The sequence below is a fragment of the Larimichthys crocea genome, chromosome XI (assembly GCF_000972845.2).
Source record: "Larimichthys crocea isolate SSNF chromosome XI, L_crocea_2.0, whole genome shotgun sequence".
Lineage (NCBI taxonomy): Eukaryota > Metazoa > Chordata > Actinopteri > Sciaenidae > Larimichthys > Larimichthys crocea.
In genome coordinates, this window is record NC_040021.1 from 5,012,742 (window position 1) to 5,039,792 (window position 27,051).

The 27,051-nt window shown below is 41.9% G+C and overlaps 1 protein-coding gene across 1 annotated transcript; it reads left to right on the forward strand.

Moving 5' to 3' along the window:
- The first annotated feature begins 210 nt into the window (after positions 1–210).
- On the forward strand, positions 211–26,113 carry si:dkey-174m14.3 (brain-enriched guanylate kinase-associated protein). Its single transcript, XM_010750026.3, has 7 exons — positions 211–609; positions 10,595–10,802; positions 13,602–13,763; positions 17,631–17,697; positions 19,647–19,754; positions 20,171–20,251; positions 23,619–26,113. The coding sequence occupies exons 2-7, from the start codon at positions 10,705–10,707 to the stop codon at positions 25,029–25,031; spliced, it is 1,929 nt and encodes a 642-aa protein (XP_010748328.1). The 5' UTR covers positions 211–609; positions 10,595–10,704; the 3' UTR covers positions 25,032–26,113.
- Positions 26,114–27,051: the final 938 nt, after the last annotated feature.

Here is a 27,051-nt window from a genome sequence, read left to right on the forward strand (position 1 = left end):
TTTCATTTCTTTTTTTCTCTGATGAGTGTTTGTGCTGTTGCTGCTACTGCTGCAGCGTTGGTTCTTCTTCTTTGGCAGCTCCCGGGCCAGTTTTTAATGTGTCCCCCCCTTTCCACTAACATGCTGTCATTTCCTTTAGGTGCCTGATGAAGAGATGAACGGCATAGACACTATCAGGTAAGCTTTCTCCCTCCATCTCTTTCTCTCTCTCTCTCTCTGCACATATCTCTCAGCGCTCCATCATCACGCCCCCGCGTTCTCCCTGTCTTCTTCCTTTAAGCTCCTTCCCTCCCACTCCTCTTCCTCTCTGTCTTTCCACTCTTGCACAGTCTCTCTCACTCCCTCTTGTCTTCCCTCCTTGCTCAGCTGCTGCCCCTGCTGCTGCTGGTGGTGCTGGTGGTGGTGGTGTTGGTTGGAGACGACTGTGGTGGCAGCAGTGGGTTGCATGTGGATGGGGTTTCTCTGAGCTTTTAAGGGGAGAGCCAATCCAGATTAGCAATATATAAGAAGGAGGAGGTGGAGGGAGTTTCTCCATTCTCCCGGCGAAAAGGCTCAGGCGTCAGGATTTTATCTCTCGGTCTCCAGGATGAAGCTCTGCGTGAGCGGAAGGTACTGCTTCAATGTTTGCATCTTTGATTTGGATTACAAAGCTGGCTGGCTGGCTGGTGAGAATATGTGTGAATGCTCGTCTGTAATGCGATGTGGCTGCACTCGCAGTGTCAGTTCGTGCTCTCTCTCTCTCTCTCTCTCTCTCTCTCTCTCTATGTATTGATGCAGTGATTTTTGGGGAATGATCTGCTTTTTCTGATAGTTTCTCAAAAATAAAAAGGTGTTTTTTTTTCTTTCTTTCTTCGCTTGTACGCGGGGAATCTCCTGGCTAGAAAATTCACTGCAGTATATGTGGCGTTAGTGTAAAAAAAGCTTTTTCGTTAAGGGATCAATCATTTTAATTAGCCTTGAATGTGTTATGGTAGTTTAAAAAAAAATACCCCTCGGTGACTCATGTATGTATATATCTGCATGATTTCAGACTGTCACCTGTCGGAATGCACCTATACCACTGATTAATTACTCTGCATGATGGCACTGCTTCACCAACTGAGCAATAGTGGCTCTGATGAATGATTTTCTTTTTTTAAAATGTATTTAAATAAGCCTGACAGTGTGAAATATTCCCACAAAAAAGCCTAGGTGATGCCTCAGCCTTTCCTTCACATGCCATGCATAAACAGATTTTAATGAGCTCATTACAAAATTACAAGTGCTCACCCACTTTTCTGATTAAAGTTGCATTACACAGGAATTAAAGCGGCGAAGCAAAAGCAAAACATGACGAGCTGCAGGAAAGGATCTCTCTCTTCCCTCTCGTTTTTACCTCACTGTCCTTACAGTAGATACGTAATTGATACTATTAGTAATGAACCGTTATTAATCCGCCACAGATGGAAATAGATCCTGAGCTTTCCCTTTTGTGTTCGATTACCGATGGTATTATTACAATTTCAGGCAGATCACAGTTTAAAAGCCGTTTAACCAGCCGATGAGGGGTAATTAATCCGACGGGGTGTTTCTCCAGTATCAGACATCAATTGTCCTCACCTCCGTGTCACAGCTTTAATTGAATTATAGCAGCTCCTGTCGAGATAAGAAGGGGTAGTCCCCGGCTCTTTTACTTCTTCTCTCGCTCCTTTTTTGCTGAATGGGAAACAAGGTCACCTGTGGCCTCTGAAGAAGCTGTCACAAGGTTAAACAGGAAGCTTACCTGAGTAAGTCTGACCCTACCTCTACACAACAACGCCACCAACCCCCACACCTCGTCTCCAAGACGGCTTCCAGCCGAAATGATGAAATGTCCTGAAATCTCTTACTCACTCTCACTCTCTCTGTCTCACGTTCCCTTTTTCACAATTTCTGTCCTTTCCCTTTGGCCGGGCTCCTGCGTCGGGGCTTCGTGTTGGAGATAGAGATGTAAATTTTACATGGAGACGCGTTGGAGAACTCTCGGCCCTGACGAACAGATTTCAAGTTGAAGCAAATGTCAAGCGTCATCTGTGTTTCAAAAACGTGATTGACGCCATGTGAAGAAACAAAAAAAGTGACAGCCGCTCTTCCAGGATGATTGACGGTGATGATGAAATGAAATGGCGTCCTTGGGTGGCAAGAAAACAAAAAAAGTTTGACATAGTTTAATGGTCTTCGATGATCTCACCAAACATGCTGTCAGCGGATGTAAATTTAGAATAATCTATAGTCAGCTTTCTTCATTTAAACTATATTTACCATCATCGCTGAGATACGATTTATTGAATTTGACAAATCGTCTCTGGTCGAGATCAATTTATCAGCTTTTATGGAGCTTTTGCTCGTTTGACACGATCCTCAACAGCAGATGGAGTCTGTCCGTGAGGCGATAAGCTTTAAAATGTATTCTTTGGTGATAAATTAGCACTAACAGATCCAAAGTAAAGATTTTTTTAAACTGTACATAGACAGATAGGTGACAGATTGTCTATATGTGTCTCGAGACCGCGGCTCGCTCACTCTCATTCACTGGCGATGTCTTTCGACCTGCTGCTCGCTCTTATCAGACAGAAAACCAAAGGAAGCTTCTTCTTGTCTCTATTGTGCACCATAAATTGTGAACCAGACTCTTGTGAGTTCAGTCCATGAATCCACGCATGGATAGTCTTGAGTTTCAGAGCCCTAACCCTAACCCCTGCAACCACCACAGTCAAAACGGACTACCCCCGCTCAAATGAATGGGAAAAACCTGCTTTTTCATTGCACGTATTGAGCCCTTCAGAACAGTCATCCTCGACATGTAACTCCAGATTTTAACGAACACCATTCTTCCGAAAGATCTTCCCTCATTTGGTGTTTTGATCATTTCGAAATGTCCTATACATGTTCAACTGAGTGGAAATTTGGTGGAAACAGCCATAGCACATGATTCACATAATTTTTTATACTTTTTAAACCATCAAGTATCTGCATTTATTCAGGTTTTTGGGACCTTTTGGGAATTATTATTCACGTACGATGAATTATGAAGGTACAGCAGCATAGTTATCTTAGCTTCGCATAAAGACCGGATCATTTAGAAACAGATAATTAAATCCACTCAACAACTTTTGAACGTTTGTTTAATCCACATAAAAACCAACACGTAAAAAAAAACAATCATGTGCGTTGACTTCCATGAGTTTACAAGGCACATAATCTGGCACATAATCCTCAAACAAACAAGATACGTGTCAATTAGCGAGCTTTATAGCAGCTGGCAGGCGGATTTCATTACCTTTGGACAGAGCCATGCTGGCTGTTCCTCATTGTCTCCATACTTTACGCTAAGCTAAGCTAAAGCAGCTGCCAGCAGTAGCTTCATATTGAATAAACAGGTATAAATATAGTGTCATCTCATCCTCGTGGCGAATGTACTGTACTTTAATTTCAACTTCACTGTCTTTTCTCCGCTCATGCCAAGTATATAACCATCGGAGGTATCCGTTTGATGTCAGAAATATTAAAACACGTGATGAATTGGGTGTCCATTAAATCACTTTTATGGTTGATGAAGTGGTGATTGAGGAGAGCGGTGCGGTGTGGGAGAGAGGCTGGTCTGAAGAGGTTAGTTTTGATCTGTTTAAGTGGACAGTGTTGGTCTAACAGACTATAGTTCTCTGTGGTCTGAACAGTCTGTCTCTCTCTCTCTCTCCCACTCTGTGTCTAGGTCTCTCTCTCTCTTTGGTGAAGCACTGACAGCTCCTCTGGGGGTCATTAAGTGTGTGTTATCATCTCAGCCCCATTATTCCTCCTCCCCTTTGCCCTCTTTAGCACCAGTGGTCAGATCGTACGGGTCAGATTTATTCCTCCTGACGATAAAGCAGTCAGCCATGTAAATGGCTGAGCGGCTCCACTGCATATAACAGCTGCCATAACTCTTTTTTTGGGGGGGAAATTTGACTTAAAGGGAATATTTACATAGCAATTTATGCTTTAAGTCCGCTGCTTCCTGAAATAAGCGCACATGACACTAATTTAATAACTTTAGCTGAACAGCAGCCACGGTGACTATAAGAGGCTGTGATGGAGTAATGCTAAATGCTACACTACTCATTTAACTGCAGCACAGGTGGAGATGGAGTGTTGCATTTTATTTCTTATTAATTTAATGTTTATTTGCAAAAGGAAGCATGTTATTCCCTCTTTAAAAGTTACATGTCTTACTTTAAAGTTTCAGAATACAGAATTTTAAAAAGATGTTTGTATCTGACAGCAGGTGAGACTGTAAGCTACATCTTTTTTGAGTTTACCATCTTTTGTTTTTGGACTTATTCGCTTTCTCGCTGAGAGTCAGATGAGATGATCGACACTCTTTACGTTGAGGATTCACTAGCATGGACGACACCGTCAACAAGTTACATTTAAATGATTTATTGACAAAATGAAGGATTTTTTTTTTTAATTACTTTATTTATAGGTTACAAGTTTTTTTAAAAACAGTAACAGAACATACATAAGAACAATCAACTGCAACATACAAACAACAAAACAAAAACGCAAAGGGCCGCCAAGCCGTTCACAAAGTAGCTATTTTGTTCAAACAAAGTTGTCACAAAAACAATATCTCCAGAGCAAGGTAAAATTACATAAATGAGTTATTCCAATCCAACACTGTGTTACATAGTTATGTGGCCAGATAAGTCAGAGTCCCTGTGGTTATCAGGTGATGTGACAGTGTGCCAAGAAAGGTCCTCATATTTTCTTGAATCTATTTTGTGCATTGGGATTGTACAAACGGAGTTTTTCCAACTGTATAATGGACAGCATTTCTTTCAGCCAGTGTGCAAAACAAGGTGGAGTAGTGGACTTCCACGTCTGGAGAATAAGTTTCTTAGCCACCACCATTCCAGTCCGCCAAGCAGTCTGCACATTGCGTGGTAGTTCAATAGTCTTTGCAGAGCAACCAAAAATGGCCAAGTCCTGGTTAGGCTGAATGTCCGTAGAATATGCTAGCGACAGCCACTTAAAGACTGACAAAATGAAGGATTGAGGGTAAAGCGTGATCTCATGTACTCCTTCAGTCTGACTTTGTGTGGGGAAGCTTCGGTAGGGACCCTATGGAGAGTAGGAAAGAGAGGGGGAAAGAAAATGGGGTGTATGGGAGGGTGTAGTTTTATTAAAGAACTATTTGTTAATTCAAGGAAAAGTTTGACACTTCATGAGATCAGCTATGCGGAAAAATGGGTGTGCTAAATATTGACTACACACACAACTTGTAGTTTTTTCTACAGATTAAAGAAACATGATAGTTAGAGCTGTTAGTAAGAGGGATTTTAATACTTTTAGAGAAAGACAGGCTGCTTCAGTCTATGTGAAGTGAAGCTAACAGTATCTGGGCGCAGAGAAATATGAGAATCTTCTCATCTAACGCTCAACAAATTAATAAATATATTCCCTAATTATTGTTTTAAACCTTCATTTTAACCAAAGATAAACAATTTAAATGTGCCTAACAAAGCATATACTGATTTCTGTTGCTTGTTTGCTTGTGCTGATCCGAAACCACCAGTCACTTTCTTTCTTTCTTTTTTATTTTTTTAAATCTGTCACTACATTAATAGCACTATGTTGGAAAGCTGTTAGTGCTATATTGCTTTCTATATTTTCTCAGTATGGTCTCTTTCCTGTGAAAGCTCCATTCATGCGTCCCTGAGTCGAGGCTTTTTTAGGCTCCCTCTTGATGGACGAGTGAGTACATCTGAGCTGCCTGCTATGTGTGTATAAGAGGTGAGGCGAATGCTTATTGACACGCACACACACACATGTATATATGTATATATATATAGATATTATAGAATATATATATATAGATATATATATATATATAATATATATATACATGACAAAATACTGGAAACACAGAGCAGTACACTGCAGTCTAGCACTTTTGCAGAGGTTGTTCCTTTGTTGTGTCTAATCACTACCTGTCCATTTGAGCTCCACTCGTAAACAATATGTTGTGATGGTGGGCGGTGTTCGGTGTGTGTGTGTGTGTGTGTGTGTGTGTGTTCTATTTTTAATGAGCTGAACTGAACCCCTTTGAAAGCTGCCTGTGCTTCTCCGTCCCATCTCCTTTTGATTGTGGCTGAAAAGATGGCAAACACTGCACCTTATTTTTATGTTAAATGCCACAACACCGAACCTGTTTTAGGAAAACGTGGAGACAGAATTGGGGTTTTATTGACTCTTAACATTATGGGACAAATTGAAGTGCTAAAGCGGATCAGAATCACCCGTTTTGAACACATAGTAATTTACCAGGAAAGTTCAAACTTTTCAGTTTCAAATTGAGTTTCAGTGGATTCTGGGTCGGAAGAAGACGCCGTCTCTGCGGCTTTGCTAGGACAGCTCTCCGAAGGATTCGCTGGCACCGTAACATGATTTTCTTGTCAGGCGGATGATGCTGTTTTTTGTAGGACAGAATGAGCTTGTGTTCGTGTGTGTGTTCGTGTGTGTCAGTGCTCCTATGGGTTTGTTGTTATCTTGCCTCTACTCTGAACCTCTGACAGTGCAAAGAATGGACAGTGTGTGAATGACGTCACCCACAGGTTTCAGACTGTGGTGGCTCTGGCCGCCTCCGTGTTAAAAATCGGCAGATGAGGATCATCAGCAGACCTGAGGCGGGCTGAATGATGCCTGGGTGCTCAAACAAGCCATCTGTAATGACACCTACCTGTCAATCAAAGCGTCAGAAAGAGACAAAGACAAAGAGACCAAAACTGTTTTTCGTACAAGGCTGTAAACATGTTTATTTCTGCTGTGAAGATGGACATTTTACACCAAAAACTGCAGTTCCTCAAACGTCCACTTGAGGCTGGCTCCAGAAGTGAGTCAGTCTCCATAAGTCCCCATGTTAAAATGTCCAATAAACATGTCTACAGCCTGGTACAAAAAACAGTTTTGGTCTCTATAGCTAATTTCTCTGTTTATGACAACTGTACTGAGGGTGAATTTATATACAACTCACCTGTTCAGATTATATTAAGGCTTAAAGTTATGCAGGATTAATAGTGTGACCGCTTTGATTGACAGGTAGGTGCTGTTACAGATGGCTTGATTCAGCCTGCCGAGCATCAACATGGGGGTGACGTCACACATATGCCGTCCATTCTTTATACTGTCAGTGGTTATTACCCAAATCTCTTTGGGTGAGGACAGAGCGTTGCCTTGCAGAATTTACAGCCTGCTGGGTGTTTTCCTTTGGACACTGTTCCTCGCAGTTGTGGAAATAAGACCAAGACAAGACCGAGTACTACAACACTGCTGTACAGACATGAGAGTGATATCCATCTTCTCATTTACCTCTCAGCGAGAAAGTGAATCAGCGTATTCCCCCCCCAAAAAATGTTAAACTCATGCACATTAAAGTGGCCCATCGCTGATCTTATTCCACTTCCTCCACTGACGCCTGAAGCAAAACCCATTTAGATTTTTTTAGCACAGTCTAAGCGTCTTGAGCTCGATCTTTTCTTTTGTGTCGTCGACTTCCAGCAGGACAGAAACTGGGTGTTTATTTTTGTGTTTGTTCTTTTAGAGCTCAGCTTTTTTAACCTCCATCACCTTCATCCGCTCATCCTAAAATCCTCTCGGGATGGTTGTCGTGATTACACACTCCCCTGTGCCGAAACGCCATCAGCGGCACATGAAATCCGTTCGGCGGGGTCATTATCCCCCTGCTGCTGCTAATGATGTTGGTAGTTGGTGTGTAACTACTTAGGTGTTTGCTCCCGAGTTAATCAACGCCGGACTGAGAAACAGCAAAGGCATAAACCCACATACACTCACAGACTAGTACCCTCATTTGTTGGGTTTTTGAGGCTGGTTGAGTCATACTGTACATGTCACCGGGCCCAGTGACTGCTGCGGGTTAGTTTCCTCGTTAATCCGAAGACATTCGGGGCAAGAAGAGCGTCTTCTCTTTGCATTCTTTCTCCAAATGCTGCTGCTGCTGCTGCTGCTGCAGCTGGATGAGTCAGCCACTCGGGTTCCCCGCGCTCTAATGCTCAGGTCTGGGCCTGTGTTGAGGGCTTTTCCTGAGAAACAATCTATCTGCAAGGTAGGACGAGGAAAGAAGAAGAAGAAGAAGAAGAAGGAGAAATTGAGATTTTCAGTGGAGACTTCACACCCACTCACTTTGCTTTCCCTCTCTAATTTGGTTGCTGGCTTCTCCCTTCTTTCCTGTCTTTGGCTAAATTACTTCTAATCTGGCTTTTCCCCTCTTCACCATTTCCCCTAACTTTAATGTCCTCCTCATCCTCCTCCTCCTCCTCCTCTACCACCTCCCTCTTCCTCTTCTTTTCAGTGCGCCGAGTTCCTCTCAAATGTCAGCGTGGCACGAGTGGGTGGCAGGCAGCGCCATTTGAACGAGCCCCATCTATATAGTTTTTTTTTCTGCAGTGTGAGAATCGGCTAAAGGAAAAAGCAGAGTGAATGAGTGAGGGGGTGAGAGGCACTGTGTTTTAGCGGCTTGACAACCTGGACGGACACTTGAGATGTGCCGCTAAGAGCTGTCCTCTTTGAGTTTCATGTTGGATGCTGGGAAAAAAAAGGGGGGGGATTGAATGGGCACACAAAAACACAGGTACACGTAGTACCCACGCCCACGTGTACACGCTCGCGGCGTCATACGTGCACAGGGGCATGTTCGCACACATATATCCAGAGCCGGTGTGCTATGACTCAGAGGGGGGAGCAGCTGGAGTGAAGGCTCCAGTGGCGGTGGTGAGCTGTCACCATCTGGAGGAGTACATGTCTCCCTGCCTCCACAGCCAGCAGCATAAATTACCTCCCAACAACTGGGTGTCAGAGGATCAACGTGCTCCTGTTCACTCATCTGTTTGTTTCTTTTCCCCACTCGTGTACGTACAGCATCCACAGACACAACACAAACCCAAAACGTGACTCTTTCCTAGCAGATTATCAGGGTATAACCCTTTACTGCACACACACACACAGTCTGTCACTGTTTCCTGACCGAGCGCTTTGACTCAGAGCTTTGATCAAGCTTTGACGGGCTGTCTCGTCTAATAACCCGCACCATTTGTCTGATGGGTTGACAGCTGCACCTGTGCTGTGGATGCCACACACACACACACATGTTGGGAAAAGGTGTGTTCGGACATAGAGGAGGTGAAGATGTCGGGTTAGAGGGATGTTTGTTGTCAGCTTGTTCAACCATCTGTGGTATGAAGCGAGGTTTGTGTCCGATGAGATCACAAATGGAGGCATAAAACATATTTTCTAAGTCGGCTTCTTACTCTGAGCGATGGTATTTGATGTTAAAGGAACAGTTCAGGTATTTTTTTTGGAGAAGCAGACAGCAGGGATCTCGGTATGGAAGCAGAGTCGTGCAAAGCGTTGGACAGGGTCGGCAGAGAAAAGTATTTTAGACACATAAAAAGTTAAGTAAGCCATCTGTAATGGCACCAACCTGTCAATCACGCTGTTAATTATGCATAACTTTAAGCCTTAAGAATATGAAGATGGTGCGAGCTTCTGAGTATGCAGCACGGTTATCCTTGTGCGTAGGAATACCAGAAAACAAGCTGACGGTGAAGGTGAAAATATTCTTAATATAGCGTGCATGAAGGATATTGGGTTTGTGAGCTGAGCCTTGTACATGTGGATAAAACACTGCTGACCCTGTCCAGAGGAGTGCTGCTCCAAACCGAGGGCACACTGACCGCCGTCTGTTGTACGTCACACACAGACTTAACAGCCCCCCATTTAAAAATACCCAAACTAAACCTTTTCTTGCAAAATTTTACATGAGAGATTTCAGTTTTTTTATTTTATTCTCTGTGCTTATTTCGTCGTTTTTTGTCCTTTTATAACTGGGGCCAGCTGCAGCGAGGACTATAGCCTCCACACACGGGGCGGCCGCTTAACCCACTACACTACCGACCGCCCCTTATTTCGCCGGTTTAAAGTGGCTCAGGTGGGGGAAGGCTTACACATTCAAATCTATACGTGGTGATAGAGTTTTTGAGTTTTTTCTTTGATTGTTGGAATACACGCGAGTGGGTACAAAAAGGTTGTTTGTGTGGATGTGCTGAAGTTTCACAGAGGTCCGCCTCTCCCTCTATAGATTTGTCCTCATGTGATTGTTGAACTTTTCCTGCCAAACAGAAAGAAGCCCTCTGCTCTTTAAGCGTGAAGCACTGAGACCAAAACTTGACATTTACCGCTGATGTCTGAGATGCTTTCATTTATTTTTTTATTTTTTTTACTGCCAATGTATCTTTGCAGGAAACAACTGGGAGGAAAAATGTACACGAAAAAAACTTGCCTCAAAGCTACATCACCATGGGGAGATTTTAACCTTTTAAAAGCTGCTAAATGGTCCGTAACTCTGAATTTAGAGCAGAGTTTAATGCTTTTCTATTCCTGCCAAGTACAAAACTGTGGAGAGTTTTGCCATTAAAGTGACCATCATTGCAAAATATACATCGACTTTGTCCTTCAAACAGCATCCCTGGTTGAATCATAGTTACTAATAGTTGCCAACCTGTGTGTTTGCTTTGTTTGGCAGGGTCAACACAGATAAAGCACTCAGTAACTCTGCAGGCCAGACTTAGCTGGTCTCCTTTTGGGGGAAACTAACACACATGACGGCTCCCTGTGGTCAACCCCTATAAACACATGAGAGGGAAGCAACACAGACAAACCATGAAAAAGATATACATTGGCAAAACCGCCTTAAAAGTCCCCAGAAATGGCGGGAAACATCCGAAGAAGAGGTAAGAGCGACACTGTCGGACGCCATCTTTTCCATCCGTCCTCGTTTTTTTATTTCTTATATATCTGTTTGTCCGTTCATCCGCCCACGAGGTGTCTCCTCTCGCCCGCCCAGCTGTGCCAAAGCGTCCTCATCCCGCCTCTCCGAGCACCAGAAGTCATGCTGCCTCGTCATCTCATCTCACCGGAATGAAAGCACTCATTATGTCTGACTCAGCTCTCGTTCGCAGAGGAGGTCACTAATGGGGGGGCTTTTTAAAATCCCTCGAGCTACTTCACGTAAACTCTATATATCAGACAACAAACACCTGTATTCCCATGCTGATTCCTGCCACTCAAGAGACAAGCAGAAGGCGGCAGGGGGGGTCACCGGCTGGGTAACGCAGCATTGACATGCCCAGTCAGTCAGTTGAGACATTTATTGAATCACTCTGTAGGCAGGTATTGTTTTGTTTGCCGGGCTCGGGTTGTAGATGACAACAGCTTTCCACGCAAATCGTGGCAATCACCTGAGAAATAAACAACATTCCAGATCGAGTGTGAAATGATCATTTCTAATTTAATTTCTAGCAAAAAAAAAAAAACAGAAAGAAAAAAAAGTACTTATCCTGTTCCTGTGCTGCATTTAGTGCTCATTTATTTGTACAAACAATTTCTTGGCGGAGAGCTGCGTGCCAGATGCAGAAATACAGAATTTGTTGAGTAAAAGAAATAACTTAAAGAACTGAAAGTAACACAGTTTAGACGCACGAGTTTATCTGTAATTATCTATACTCAACTGAACTGACTGTATTGAATCCACGACACTATAGATGTTTCACAGCATGCGTTCTAGCTGTAAACGAAGGAAGCCTTCGTTATTTTTATTATTTACAGCTTTGACATTGTCATTTTCATTGTCGCTGACTAGTTATGAACCTTTATAGCAGAACCGGACGACACTGTGTCATCGGTTTAAGTACGCTCACTGATGGTGATTGCTTCACTTCACTTAAAAGTGACTGAACTACAAACACATCTCTGAAATGAAACGAACATTTAAATTTAGTAAGAGTGATTCTTAACTCCCACCTCGAGAAGTCGACTCCTCTTGGAGGGTGGCCTGTACCGACAACTATAGTTTATTTTAACCATGATGACTGCGATCGTTCACTGACTTCAACCTTGGAATATGCAAATAAAATATACAGAAATATACAAAACAAATAGCCTAATTTGTTGTTTCGATCAAAATGTGTATTGAGGAGTTTGTCAGGGCAGTCAGCACTGCAACACAAAGAAAATAAGAGACACATTTTGTCTTTATTGTCCTTATAATTAGTAACAAATTAAAAACTTCTCTCCAGGGAGCCTATAAGAAAATAAAGACCTGTAAAAATAAAGCATTACCAGACTGACTGTAGCTGATTCCCTGGAGGTATCATCACTTTAAGTGTATGATATTAGTTCTTATCGTTGACATAAACAATGACTTTGGTTGAACTGGAGCAAAGCCAAAGTCCGGTCCTGTAAGGGCTGTGCTGCCAAAACAATATTCCTTATCGTGATTCTGACAAAACATTTGTCTTTTACTTGTTGAGATTTCTGCCTCTGGAGCAGCTCTGCCTTTAAGAGATGATGTACCTTTTTTTTCTTTTTTTAATTCAAGTGTCAGACACCTAAAGGTGCCCAGCCCACACGGGATTACACACCACTATGTACATAACACAAGAGAGGCAAGAGAAAACAAAAGGAAAGCGAGCCAACGCATCGTCCTGCATGCATAAACCTATTATATACCATTGGCTATTGTTTGTTTGGCATGACTGTGAATCAATTCATTACAGTAATGAGTTATTTGTCTTGTTTGTGCGCCTGTCTGTGATTAATAATCCGGCTAACGTGGTTTATAAGACAAAAAAAATTTAGACAAACGGCTAGACTGAAGATTTACTCAGTGGGCTGACCCAGTCTACTTTTCATCCCACTTGATTGCAGAAACATTATCATGCATATTAATGAGCCAGAAGCTGAATGATACCTTAAAGCACTTAATGCAACCGGCGCGCCTGATTTATTTTTCTGTTATGTCTTCCCCCCGCCCCCCTGCAACTCTGATCTTGTTAAAAGAGAGACAAAGAGAGGAAGTGAAAAGAGCAACGTGACTACATCTCCATCCTCTCCTCTGCTATCTGTTATCCGGCTGCAGATAGAGTCATTACCCTCCTTTCCTCCATCTGTCTGTCAATACAGGGTCCATTAAGCCCAGCCGTGCACGCTCAGATCCATCACGGCAATAGACATTTCCTCTTTTCCCACTCATACTTGCCCTTTTATTAGATTGAGGCCCAGGTAATGCACATGCTCTGAAAATAGTCATCATTGTGCTTTCTCGCTGAATTACATGTGGGGGGTATCGCTGTTCTGTAAATCTGAACCTTCGCACTCTATTCATATGATGTATTAGAGTGAATAGGCTCATATTTCATCACAGATTACGCCCTCTTCCTCCCCCCCGTGATATGCTGCAGAGCTTTAATGCTGAAAAGGCGATCTCATGACGTAGAATCAGCTCTGTGTTCGTGCTTACCTTGCTGCCTGGGTTCCTAATTAGAGATCTGTGTTTTGGTCCGACGTTCTCTTCATGCAAAGCACTTCCTCACGCAGCTTTTATCACCCTCTCATGATGTTCTCATCACGATTGCATGACCATTCAGAGGTGAAATTAAGTAGATATGTAGTCCAAGTACCACCATATGCCCTGAACACAATCATCTGCTGTTTGTGTGTTTGCATTTGTGTGTGTGTGTGTGTGCGTGCAGCTCACTGCTGGAGCAGAAGGAGGACTTACGGAAGAGGCTTTCCTACACAACACACAAGCTGGAGCTGCTGCAGAGCGAGTTCGACTCCACGAGGCAGTACCTGGAGACGGAGCTGCGCCGAGCGCAGGAGGAGCTGGACAAGTTCACTGATAAACTGCGCAGGTAGGCCGACATATTGTACAACACAGTGGTGGAAACCTCAACACTCAAGTAAAAGAAGAATTTAAAATTGTACTACAAAGAGTAGCATTGCACACTATGAATGAAAAGAAAAGATTGATGCAGCAAAACCAGAAAATCTGGTGCCTACACTAAACCACGATCGGTCACGTCTCCTTTCATTCTCAAACTTGTACTCTTCCTCGACTCAGGTGACATCACTTGAGGCATTTCATCCAATTTCATCCAGCTCTGAAGCCACAAAATACTTTTTTTCACATATGCAGTGGAAACTCTCCGTTATCTGCGAACAAACAAACAAAGACATTATCAGTTAAAGGTACTTAAATGACCAAAAGTAAAAAATACTCCCCTGTGAGTGTCCTGTTATCATATATTATTGTTTTGAGATTGTTACTACTGATGCATTAATGGGGAAATAGTATTTCGCTGGTGTAACTGGTATCTTTTATCGTCAACAATGATTCTTTTTTAAAAGCTGGGAGGATGGGAGGGAGTTGTCATTTATTTGTTGATTTCTTCGTTGTTAGCCGGGGTATGAGGTATGAGAAATGGAAAAGGAAAACCTAATCCTCAAGCCTAATGCACTGCAGTATCTCTGTGTATCAATGTGTCAGTTTAAGGAGAATATGCCTCCTAGCAAGTAGACTGGTGACTGTAATGACTTGTTTTGTGTTGACATGGAAGGAAAAAGGCAGTGAGGGGTCAACTGTTTTATCATAAGACCTCACGAAATGTGTTGGCATAACCAAAACATGTGCAGGTATCAGTTCTGTCTGAATATCTCTTGGCTAGTCCTGTGTTGGCACATACAGTATAGAGAAGGTGTATGTCCATTGCTCATCTAACATGTTAGTCCTGAGTCTAATCAGAGTCTAAACAATTCGGCTTTACCTTAAAAATGTGATCATGATTGAAGCGAGCCTGTTTTAGCCTCGATAGAAAAGAGTCGATCGTGAATCTGGAGGGCGATTAGGGAACGAGGGGGGATTGATTTTGCACAAATCTGGAAGAAGCAGATCAGGTGAGTGTTTGAAAGGTTACAGTTTGCTGATAAATCTACAAACGAGGAAAAAAAAACAGCTTTAACGTAAAGGTCACAGAGAGTCAGCAGAAGTTTGTTTGACCAAGTCTGGAAAAGTCTGAAAGACAAATAAATGTAGAGGAGTAATAAGTACAATATATCCCTGTTTATTTTCCCTAGAATAATACTCAAGTAAAGTATAAGCATGTCAAAATTGTGCTTAAGTGCTTAATAGTATCGCTTTATTCTCTGACTCTTTTTTTTCAATTCAAAATGGGCGTATAATTTTCCAAAAACAATAAAATCTCTCTGTTTCAACATTTGATAATTTGTCTTTGAGCTATTTTTTTTAATTAGATATGGAATTTCAATATTTTGCACATCATCACGTTTTGTTTCTATTTATATTTTGCAGAGCGCTGCCAACTTCTTTTGGAAACAGTTGTTGTAATTAAACATGCAGACAAAACTACAAAACTACAGGCTTCCAGGTGATATACGGACAAAATTAGTTCAATCACGCATGTCAAACAGTCTGAAGTTTAAATCCTCTCACTCCATTTATCCGAAGGGAAGTGCTGCACTGAACTTTCACACTTCGGCGTTCACCCATGGGTGTCTAAAGTCAGCCAGTCTTGCGTTCTGGTCCAGTGAGCAGCAGCTTTAAAACCGAGGAGAGATGTAATACACTGTGCAGGTTTTTCAGGAAAAGAGACGCTTGTAGCTTAAATCAAAAGGACAGTATGTAATTCCTCTAGTTTTTCTCAGCGGATGAGATTTATGTGTTATGAAATGCAAAGCAGAGAGCAACTACTGAGTAATGTGTCATTGCAACAATCCGGAAAGAAACTGAGATATATATATTTGTCTCTATATTTCTTATAATTAGTACCAAATTAAGAAATTCTCTCCAGGAAACCTTTCTGTAGAATAACAAGCTGTAAAATGAAACATTGCCCCAGTGACTGTGTCACTAAGTCTGTCTCATCTGCACTTTGAAAGTGGTACTACAAGGTTATCCTGCCAATATTACACTAACAATATAATACTCATTACAGCTCCACTAAAAACATTTGTTTTGCTCATTGTTACGTCAATACCTGGATGTTTCACCTTCACTGTGCAGACTGATGTACGTTCAGAGCTTCACATTGATCTGACGAAGGTGGAAAGTTTCCCAGTGCTCACCTTAAATCTAATTTTAAAGCCTGGACTGTGTGAGATGATTTGTGACGTTTATAATTAAATGGAAAGACCGAGTACGCGAGTGTGATGTGGAAACTCGAGTGCACATGCACTGAGAATTGAAGAATCTACAGTGAAGTAGGAGTCATTTTGTGTTTTGAACTAAAGAAATATTTACATTTTCATAGATTTTGGAATTTTCATTGAGGTAAAAGGACAAGATGACACTTTTTAATGAGGCTTATTGAACTTTTTTATGTGGAAAAAAAACATCAGACACAAATTATTATTCAAATAGATTATTTTTTACGAGTCATAACACATGTCTGGAGGGGATCTGTTCTGTATTACAAGCGATGATTGAGTCCTGATTAAGATAAACCAATCTGTGACAGAATAATGTATTATGTTATCTGGGGAATTTATAAATCTGTATATGTGGAACATATTCTTTCCACTGTCCCTCTTTGAAACAAATGATATGATAAGGATATAAAATAAACTACCTACTGTTTCAACGTAAATAAAAAACAGTATAATTCAGACACCAAATGTGTTATTGACATTTTAAAAGAAGAGTTAATTGATTAAAACCTCCGTTTAGTCGACGTCCCCACAGTGTTGCATGAGTGGAAAATACAGCTATAACCATTTTTCCCCCAAAACAGCGTTCGATTTTAAATTTGTTTTCCAGTCCAGAAAAGTGTAAGTGACCCTCGATCATTATTGAACCACGACGGTGCGACTGGGCTTTGAAATATTTTGTGAACTTGTTTTTCTTCGGGGCCTCTTCAGTCTTCTCACAGGGTAGATTGAACTGGTGTCAGTTCATAGTATGTTCAGCTGGTATTCTGTGACAGTGTTAACCCAAGAACAAACCTTCTGAAGCTTTAGGAATACCTTTGCTAAAGCAACATACCTGTTAAAAACATCTTGTTATAGGCATAATTGTGCACTGATGATTCTTTACATTCTTATTTAACCGTTCAATCAGGTTGAACCATTTGTAAAGTGGAAATATAAAGTCTGAATTTGTACCAAATGAAGATTTTGTCACGGCGGTTTCAAACATTTATTATCTTGGTAGGGTTGTAGAGTGACAGGAAAGTGTGTGCAGCAAAAGGCTGCAGGCTGGAATTGAACCCGGGCTGCAGCAATAAGGAGTTACCTTTACATAACCAGATGCTCCTGCTTTCAAAGTTTTAAATAGTAGCGTATAATAAGGTGAAATATAGTTATATAATATGATCTAATACCTAGTATAGTATAAGTAATGTAGCATAGACTATAAAATATAAGTTGTGCTGTCAAATATCCACAAGAAAAAGACGCAGAGGAAGGGAAACTTTATCCGTGGAGCTCTATGTTGGGATTCTATCTGGAAGAGCTGCTCGCATGTTGTCTTAGGCAGCGTGTCTCTGCCTCCTCGGTCGCAAATTACAGAATAAAACATTCACTAAATCATCGTTTCAGCAGCAGAGATGTGAAGGTCTAACTTGTATACTGCTGAGCTTGCCGATATGCTTATTTTTTTTTAGCTCGGAGAGGTCTCCCGACTGCTACTACTACACCCTATACTGCATGTGTACGTACAGACTATTATCTGCAAGTGAGCAATGTCTTTTTAATGTGTCGTTTAGAATACAAAGCAGCTACTCAGCACTGCAGAGGATCAACCAAGATCTGGAGGAAAAGATCCACAGAGATGTAAGTGTTTGTGTTTGTGTGTGTGTCCATGCTTTGTGGTTAAGTACCTGTAGACACCAAAGAAAGGGAAGCACGTAAGCAAGTCATGGGGTTTAGACGTGGTGGAGAACACTTGGAGAGCCAATTTGAATATGAATATGCCCTGCTGTTGGTACCACTGACGTTAATTATGGCTTATTACAATTGGCTGTCCTCCTTCCCAATGGCAGAGTGATGGCAAACCCATTGTTCCTCAGTGCACCGCACCTCACTTCATTTGTCAGACATTGCTTTTGCCGGTGGGAAGATACAATTAACTGGCCTGCCTGAGAACACTGTACGACAATCAGGTGTCTTTGCCTTTGAATAGACAGCTGAACAAAAAAAAAAAAAAAAGCAAATGGGTTTGTTACAGCGCGAGATAATAATCATCACCGTCGACATCGCGATTATAATGCTGCAAAGCGGCGAGATGCCAGGTTAATAAGGAGGCCGAAGGGTCACACAGCTTTTTATGAGAAGAAAGACGGACATCTTTAAAAAATATATATATATATATATTTGTTTATTTTGTGGAGTGTCCTCATCGTGTTATTAATTCATCTCATGTATTCTCTCCTCAAGGGTGAGATAGGGGCTGAGTAAAGTCCTCTATGTAAAACTTGTTTACTCCAGCCACAAACTGATTTGACCCACAACTATAGGGAATATAATAACAAGACAGATGAACACAGGGATGTGCTTCACGTGTTCAAAGGAGGAAAAACTAAACTTTAGCAAGGCCACATTTTGTTATTGCAGCTGCTAATACTAACCTGAAACTTGATTGATTGATTGAGGCAAGGCAAGTTTATTTGTATAGCACAATTCGTACACAAGGCAATTCATAGTGCTTTACAGAGGCAAGGAAAAACATTGGACATTAAGACAAGCAATAGCAATAAAAAATAATAATAATAAAAAATAAAAAATAAAAATAAAAAAAAGAGAAGAAAATTTAATTAAAAACATCAGAATGTCATTTAAAATCATTAAAACAGCAAATTTGAAAACAATTTAAAACATTAAACGAATTACTGGATTATGATTCAAAATTCTTTAAAAGAGCTCAGCCATAAGCACGTGAAAACAGAAAAGTTTTTAACCTGGATTTAAAAGAGTTGGGGCTGATTTCATAAGGCAAAACATTTAAACATAGAAATACATATTCGAAACAGGAGTGAGAAAAAGAATAACTTATAGACTCCCACCCCTTCTCTTTAAATAATGAGTCACAATACCAAGCTTCCTTGCAACTTGTTTAAATATTCCTGATACTTATAGATAAATATAAGATATCCCTGACTTTGTGTTACAAAAAAACTAAACAAAACAAAACAAAACCTGCATATACACTTAATACAATACACACATACATACATGCACGAAGAGAAACAATAAATTATTTCTAAGGCGGCAGTCGATGAGTTAAAATGTGAAACAAATGTCTCCATGAAGCTGACCGGGTCTTTACCAGCCGACAAAAAAAGAGAAAATTTACTTCTGTGGAGCGCTCAGTTCACTGACGTCACCCTTTTCTTGGTTACCCGTAGTAACCAAGAAATTCAGCTACAGCATTTCTTTCTGAGTGTATCCATCCTGTATTTATATTTAGAAGCAGGATCTCATACACAAGCTTCTACAGACAATAGACCCTCTTTGTATTATTCGTTTGTCTGTCAGGGTGCCATGGGGGGGGGGAAGAAAAAAGCTGCTTTTAAAAAAAGAAGCCACACATCAGTGAGGTTTATTTGGATAATTAGCTTTTGAATTGTGTGAATTGTTTCATTTGGAGAGAAAAAAAAACAAAATCATCACTGACAAAATGTCATAATTATATAATAAAATCAAAATTAAAAGAAAAATACAAGGTTGTTCGGACTGTGAAAATCTTAAAGTTTATGAACCCGGTCCTCTCTCTCTGTCGTCAGTCTCAGCACCACGACGATGAGAAGCGAGCGCTGAGCCGAGAGATCATCGTCCTCAACAACCACCTGATGGAGGCGAAACTGACCATCGAGAAGCTGCAGGAAGACAATGTATGTCTCTATGTCTTTATAGTTTCATCCACAGGGGATAAAGTCATTTATATTAGCTCCAAATTGTTCCCGCCTTGAACAAAAACACTTCATTCGTCACGACGATTAGAAACATTTTCCTCGTGATGAGGTTTTGTTTTCTCATGTCTGTGTATTCTAGCACTAGACAGTCGAGAGAAAATTATACTGCTGTTACCTCAGGAATCTGTTTTGTCACGCTCAACAACAAAACTCATCATACACAAGCATTTGGAAATACTTTAAACTGTTATTAACCTTTATAAGGCTGCAGAAAATGTGATATTTACGACTGTAAACTCTCAGTTTCAAAGTAAAGTAAGTAAAGTGAGTTTAGGTGTGTAGAAGTGAAGGTGATGAAAATACTCATACTCAATACTCTGTTTGTGGCTCCATAGGACATGTACAGGAAGGACTGTAACCTCGCTGCTCAGCTTCTCCAGTGCAACAAATCTCTTTACAGGGCCCAGCTCTCTGAGGTGAGCCTCATTTACACAACCTTTCACACATCATTCAATCCCACAATCAAGCTCAAATCTTATTTATAAGCTCACCTTCATGTCAGAGATACTCGTGAGAGCTCGAGACACACGCGAGTAGACAAAACAGAAGCGCGTTAATAAAACACAACAAAAAATATCTAAAAAATAAAAGTAGGGACACAGTGATGCACACAGCTGCATGTTCGGTGACTTGTGAAGTTATTTAACTTGGTTTGGTAGGACAACACGTGTGTCCATCATTGTTTAGTCTCAGTGGAGAAACACAACCAAATATTGGTGCTCAATCAACCCATCTGTAATGGGACTCACCTGTCAATCCTAGTGTCCACGCTCTTAATCCTGCATAACTTTAAACCTTAATATAATCTGAACAGGTGAGCTGTATATAAATTCACCCTCAGTACAGTTGTCATGAACGTGGAAATTAGCTACAGAAACCAAAACAGTTTTTTGTACCAGGCTGTAAACATGTTTATTGGACATTTTAACATGGGGACTTATGGAGACTGACTCACTTCTCCTCAAGTGGACGTTTGAGGAACTGCAGTTTTTGGCTTCACATCACAGCAACAGAGGTTGCCGCTTGGTTTGCACCCATGAGTGCGGCAGGAGTCTAAATTAAAGCCTTCTTTCTCTCACTCAACATGCAGAGTGTAATTAAACTGTGTTTAGTAACCATGTATAGTTTTGACAGTGATTCTGTTTAATGAGCTCAAACTATAGTATGTGGCAAAATGCAAAAGGCGAGCCGAGCTCAGCCTCATCGCGCTCTCCCGCTGTTGTTTGTGAAAAGAGATGCGTGTGTGTGTGTGTGTGTGTGTGTGTGTATTGATGAGTGTTTTAACACCAGGCCAGCTTGGTGCCACTTTCCGCTGCATCAGCCCTGGGCTCTGTGCCTCGCCCATGTGACAAGGTTGGATTTTAAAGCTGGCAAGTGTCCACAAGGTTAAAGAATGCCTCTCCACGTTTTTTACCCATACGGCTGAATGGAAATATCAATGCAAACAGTTGCAGTTGGTTGCGTAAGGCTAAATAAAATATCCTTTTTACAGTGCATACAAACAGATGCACACGCTCTTGCTGTACACAGTATAGGATCTGCTTAAGAGCGAGAAACTGTTCTGCAGGCGTACTGCTAAGCATAATGGGGGTCAGAGGCTATACATGCACTCACTGTATGTCCACCGGTTTGCCGGTCCTGTGGGTGGGAGCTAATCGAAAGCCTATTGATGAATGGCGCTGCAGCATTTTTGAGATGAGCAGTGGCTCTTCAGCGCCTACTGAAGTGCTTCAGTCGTTTGTTTCTTCTTTTTTTTTTTTTTGTACTGCAAAACAAGCACAGAGAGGGTATGAAATGATCGGGCTCCCATTTCTAAAGCTGATTGTGATCTTGTTCAAAACAAGCCCAGAAAAAAAAAAAAAAAAAAAAAAAATGTGTGGACAGCAATTAAGTAGCATTTAGTTTGGTCCAAGTCGTAATAAAACTGTTATGATAAAATGTCTTTTCATGTTCTCTGTGCTGTTTGTCTTTCCTCTATGTACAAAGTTATAATTAGCTTGCCTCTCATTGCCAATTAGGAACAACTGACTAGATTCTTGTTGATGATGTGTGCTGGCTTAATGCTTGTTGCTATGGAGAGGCACAGATAGCGGATAGTTTGAGAAATGCTCCGAGTGGAGTCTTTCTTTTCCTTTTTTCCTCGCTTCACCTCTCATTTCTTCTCTTTTGTTAACGCTCCAGTCACTGCTGAAAATGACACTTTGGATTATAGTTACACACATTAATACGCCAATCAAATCAGTCAAACATGTGCACATGTGACACGTCGCGTACAGCACTGTGTGACATACTGATACACAGTGCACAGAAACTACGGCCATACATTAAATAAATTAAACATGCTGTCGTATGAGCTGGATATCTACAAATATACACGCATGGAATACAGACTTTTCATGCTGCGATATGCAGTTTTAGGCTGTCTGAGACCAAAGTTGACAAAAATTCAAAATTGTTGTCCTTGGTTGGTTATAAAGAGTGGTGTGTGAATGTGAATGGGTTATATGTAGATGCTTGTGTGTCGTTTCTACTTATATTATTTTAATTTAGTACTATTTTTATTGTTTTTGATTTGTATTATTTTATTTATTTTAGTATTACTTTCAATTGTTATCTAAGTTGTTTTATATTGTCATGTTCTTAACTCCTTTTTATATCTCGCTTTGTTTGGATTTCTGTTGCTGTTTTTTATTTTGTCTCCTGTTTGTCAAAAAACTGTCTTTGTAAACTCTGTTTTTAGGTGCTAATAAAGTTATTATTATTACAAACCAAATTATTGATTTAGCCTTTACACAAAAAAAACAAAAACTACTTACAGAGTAAGAAAGTGAACAACAAATGATGCAAAGAAACCAAGCGGCAACCTCCATGGCTGTGTCAATGCAGAAGTGCCAAAAACTGCAGTTCCTCTTGTCGTCCACTTGAGGCTGGCTCCAGAAGTGAGTCAGTCTCCATAAGTCCCCATGTTCAAATGTCCAGTAAACATGTTTACAGCCTGGTACAAAAAACAGTTTTGGTCTCTATAAGTAATTTCCCCGTTCATGACAACTGTACTGAGGGTGAATTTATATACAACTCGCCTGTTCAGATTATATTAAGGCTTAAAGTTATGCAGAATTAACAGCATGGACGCTTTGATTGACAGGTGGATGACGTTAGAGATGGCTTGTTTGAGCACCCAGACATCAATCAGCCCGCCTCAGGTCCACTGATGATCCACGTCTTTGCCAATTTTTACATTAGCTGAGAAGCCGGGTTCACGGATACGACATCCACTCTATGAATCGTCATCATGTTTGTTAGTCTTGCGAACCTGAACGTAACATTTACCCTGCAAAATAATTAGATTAACAAGATGCAGCCAATAAATGATGATGAAGATGTTTGTTGGACAAAGGAGAGAGTTATATTTGTGGCACGGATCGATGACGTAAGCTGATGACTCTGCTTTTATGTTTCCTATTTACATCATCGTGCTTCAGTGCAACACGTATTCGTTGCACCATCTGACATCCTGGCAAATTGATATTGTAGAGTCTGACACAGATTGAGGAGACTTTATTAGAGCCATCACTCAATGTGACGTTCAATAAACTTACACAGTCTAAAAGGCATCTTTAATGTAGCGAGAGATAGTCCAGGGAACTATTTACACTGAGCAGAATAAGGCACATGGAATATTCGATGAGGATTTCAAAGACTTTAAATGTTGTCGTATGCGAAACCCGTCTGAGCTCGTGCTCCATCACACGTTTCTCTTCTTTTTTTCTTCAACACTTCCAGCTGCCTGCTGATTTTCAGGAGCGGCTGACCATGCACATGGAGGAGTCTCCGCTCTGTCACACCTACCCCGACACCGTCCCGGCGTCTCTCATTGCCAAAGTGCTCGAGAAGCCGGACGAGGCCTGCAGCAGCAGCCAAGCCTCACGCTCCCCTAGCCCCCAAGCGCAGGACCATGCTTTTATTTTGGAGCGCTTGGGCCCGGGAGATCGTCTGCGGCTCCGTGCAGCTTATAAATCTGACCTGTACAGCAGTGACACGGCCCTGTACTGCCCTGATGACCGGCACCGTGAGCGGAGGCCCAGCATGGACCTCCACGGTCAGAGAAAGCTGCTGTACGGGCCCCAAAACTCCACTGACAGCAACCCAGAGGAGGGCTCGGTGGGGCTGAGAGCTGGCTTCTCACAGGAGCACTTTGCTAAGTTCCCTGCCACACTGGGTGCAGGCTCCAGCTCCTACTCCAGCTTCAGTGGAGGAGGCTCTGAAGACAAAGGAAACGGCCCGCCCAGCAGTGCAGCTTCCTCTCCACGCCACCATTCCCTCTACATGGACTGGAGAGATGCAGGGGACTATGAGAGAAAGAGTGACTCATCCTGGGAGAGGGACAGTCCAAGAGGCTTTGCCAACGCTCATCCCTTCCAACAGACGGAGATGAGCCACCACCAGAACGGCAGCTCGCCTGTCTACAGCCGCACCATGTCCTCCTGTTTCAGTGAGCCCTATGAGCCGCTCCCTCCCTCTTCATCCCCAAGCGTTGCCTACGGAGACAGTCGTCGAGGCAGCACATTAGCCCCCGAGGAGGAGGAGCTGATTGGCAGATGGAGACAACTAAGTGTGGAGGATTTAAGTGCCCACACCTACCGCAGCCCAGGCCGGGCTTCACCTTACAGCTTCTCAGAGCAGCACTTCTCCGTCCGGCCTGCCAAGATCCGACTCGGGCCGCTCTACAGCAGCTTCCAGGAAGGAGCTGACTATTACCACCACGGGGTTGGAGCCATGGACCCAGTGTGGGTAGCCGCCAGCCCGAGCCCCGAATGCAGCCCAGGGCTGCGTCAGGCGCACAGCCAAGCCCACCTGTACCGAGCTGAGGACAGCCAAGGGTCGGAGCACAGCCTCTACCACTCAGGGAGCTCCAAAGACAGGGAGGGCAACGTGGCAGCTGGTGGCCAGAGCACGGATTACGTAGACCCGAGCCCCAACAGCTCCACTGAGTCCCTGAACCAGAGGACCCTGGAGATGGCTGCAGAAATGCAGCACTACCAAGCGGAAATGCACAGCATGCCCGCACAGGTGAGCCAGTCGCCACCGCCGGCTCCACCGCCCCCTCCTCCGTACAACCAAAAATTTGGCTCCCTGGGACTTTCCAGGAAGGACAGTCTGACCAAGGCTCAGCTTTATGGAACACTTCTGAACTGAAGGGCCAAGCTCCAATCAGGTTTATTCTTTGATAGGATACGAGACGCAAAGGCCCTGCTTTGTCCAGCTTCTGTTGGCGCGATCATTTTGATAGAAAATGGTATGAACAGAAGCCAGGAGCCAAATAATTCAGTATCATGAACGTGTAACTATTGCTGATTATTTAAAAAGCTTTTTATTATATGACAGTGGGTGGCAACAGTTTACACTTTAAACGTCCTGAGGTGGTGAAAGAGTTGGATGCGGGGCGTAGTAAACTCAAGTTTATCCACCTCTTTGAAATGAGGCTGAGAGTTTACTCATCTTTTTTTCTGTTATCAATCAATGAGGGGAAACGAGGTGGGCGGGCGAGTTCAGCCGTGGTTTTCCCCGCCTCTGTATTTAGCACTACACCCTAAATGGAGCTCTACCTAAATTTGTAAGAACGTGTATGTATTTAAAATTACAAATGTACAAATATATACTTAGAAAAAACTTAAAGATCGAGTGATATATTTTGTATGTAGCTGTCAGCAAGAAATTAATCCAAAACAATCAAACGTAAGCTTCTTGATAAACCTGAAACTTGTACATAAGTTTAAAAAAACAACAAAAAAAAAACTGCCAATCCTATATATTCGAGAAACTCTGAGAGATATTTTAATGGAGAATCGACGCCCGTATAAACTGCACATAGATTTGTTTCCGTCGTTATTTTTAACCGACTGAAGCGACGTTGGCCTTGTGAGGATTTCGATGTGAACGCTGAACATCGGAAGACGTCATCCAGTGAATCACTCAAATGAACAATGAGAAACATACATTTTGTTTTTCTTCCGTTGATTGAATTTGACAGTATCGGTGGGTGTGTTTTATTGTTATTGATGGAACGTTTTGAGATCTGTCTTAGCGGTCAGTATTATTTTATTATTTGCTCTTCTATATCCCACAGAGAGGTTTTTTTTTTCTTTCCTGCCCCCATTCTACCTCAGATTTGGATGCCCACACCCCATCAAGCCACTGTAACCCTGTTTCTTTAACAACGATGCATGTTTATATATTTTGGTTGTTTTGTTCGCCTAATAAAGCACAAATTATACATATATAAGCTCCTTCCTTCCTTCGGTGTTCTGGTGTTTAAAGTCTGGTATGATCGGTTGTTGTTAGATAATGACGTGTCTGCTGGTCTGCAGTCGAGTGTTTGAACTGGGAGGGCTCATCGATCAAACTCGCATTGCTGCAGCCATGTGGCACCATGTGCCTGCTGAGTCACTACGAAGCCCAGCTTTATCACTGTTGTGAATTTAAAAATAGGTTAGTAGAGGGGGGGGGGGATTTTTGCCAAGATCAGCAAAACAGGGAAGAACGGGAAGTTTATTTCACGTGTTGGTGGAGTCATCCGTCAGAAAATACTACAAAGAAATGTTTGTTGTGCTGTGTTTGTGATGTTAAACACAGTAAATAACATCTAATACTCAACATATGGCAGAAATTCTTTATACCTTAAGAGTATAAAGAGAAAATATCCCTGTAGACCAGCTGATGAAACTCTTTTCACGTCAACATAGTGCAAAAAGGGGAAATCCATCTGTAACCGCAACAAGTCACCAGTTCATCACAGGCGACAGCGAATTTGGAGTCACCAATTAACTCCCAATTAATTAACTGTATGTCTTTGGACTGGACTCCTCACAGAAAGGCCCCAGCTGAGGTTTCAACCTACCGTGCCACCTTGGCAAAAAGGTGTAGGGGCAAACTACCTGACTAATGAGTCATTGGAAAATTAATTTTCCTTGCTGCCTTTCTTGAAAACTGAATATCATTTGTTCTGTTCTGCTCTGGAGCACTTTGTGTTCTTGAACAACCTTTTTATCCTTGAGAACCTTTAATGTGCTGTTTAAGGTTCTTTGGGGAATTGAATTTAAAAAAAAGTCTCCTTTAAAGAACCTTTTAGTAAAATTTAGTGTCGTACTGATAACTGGTTCTTGTCTTTGCAACAATGCGACCTGGTTTTGATAAAAAACGGCGACCCTATTGACTA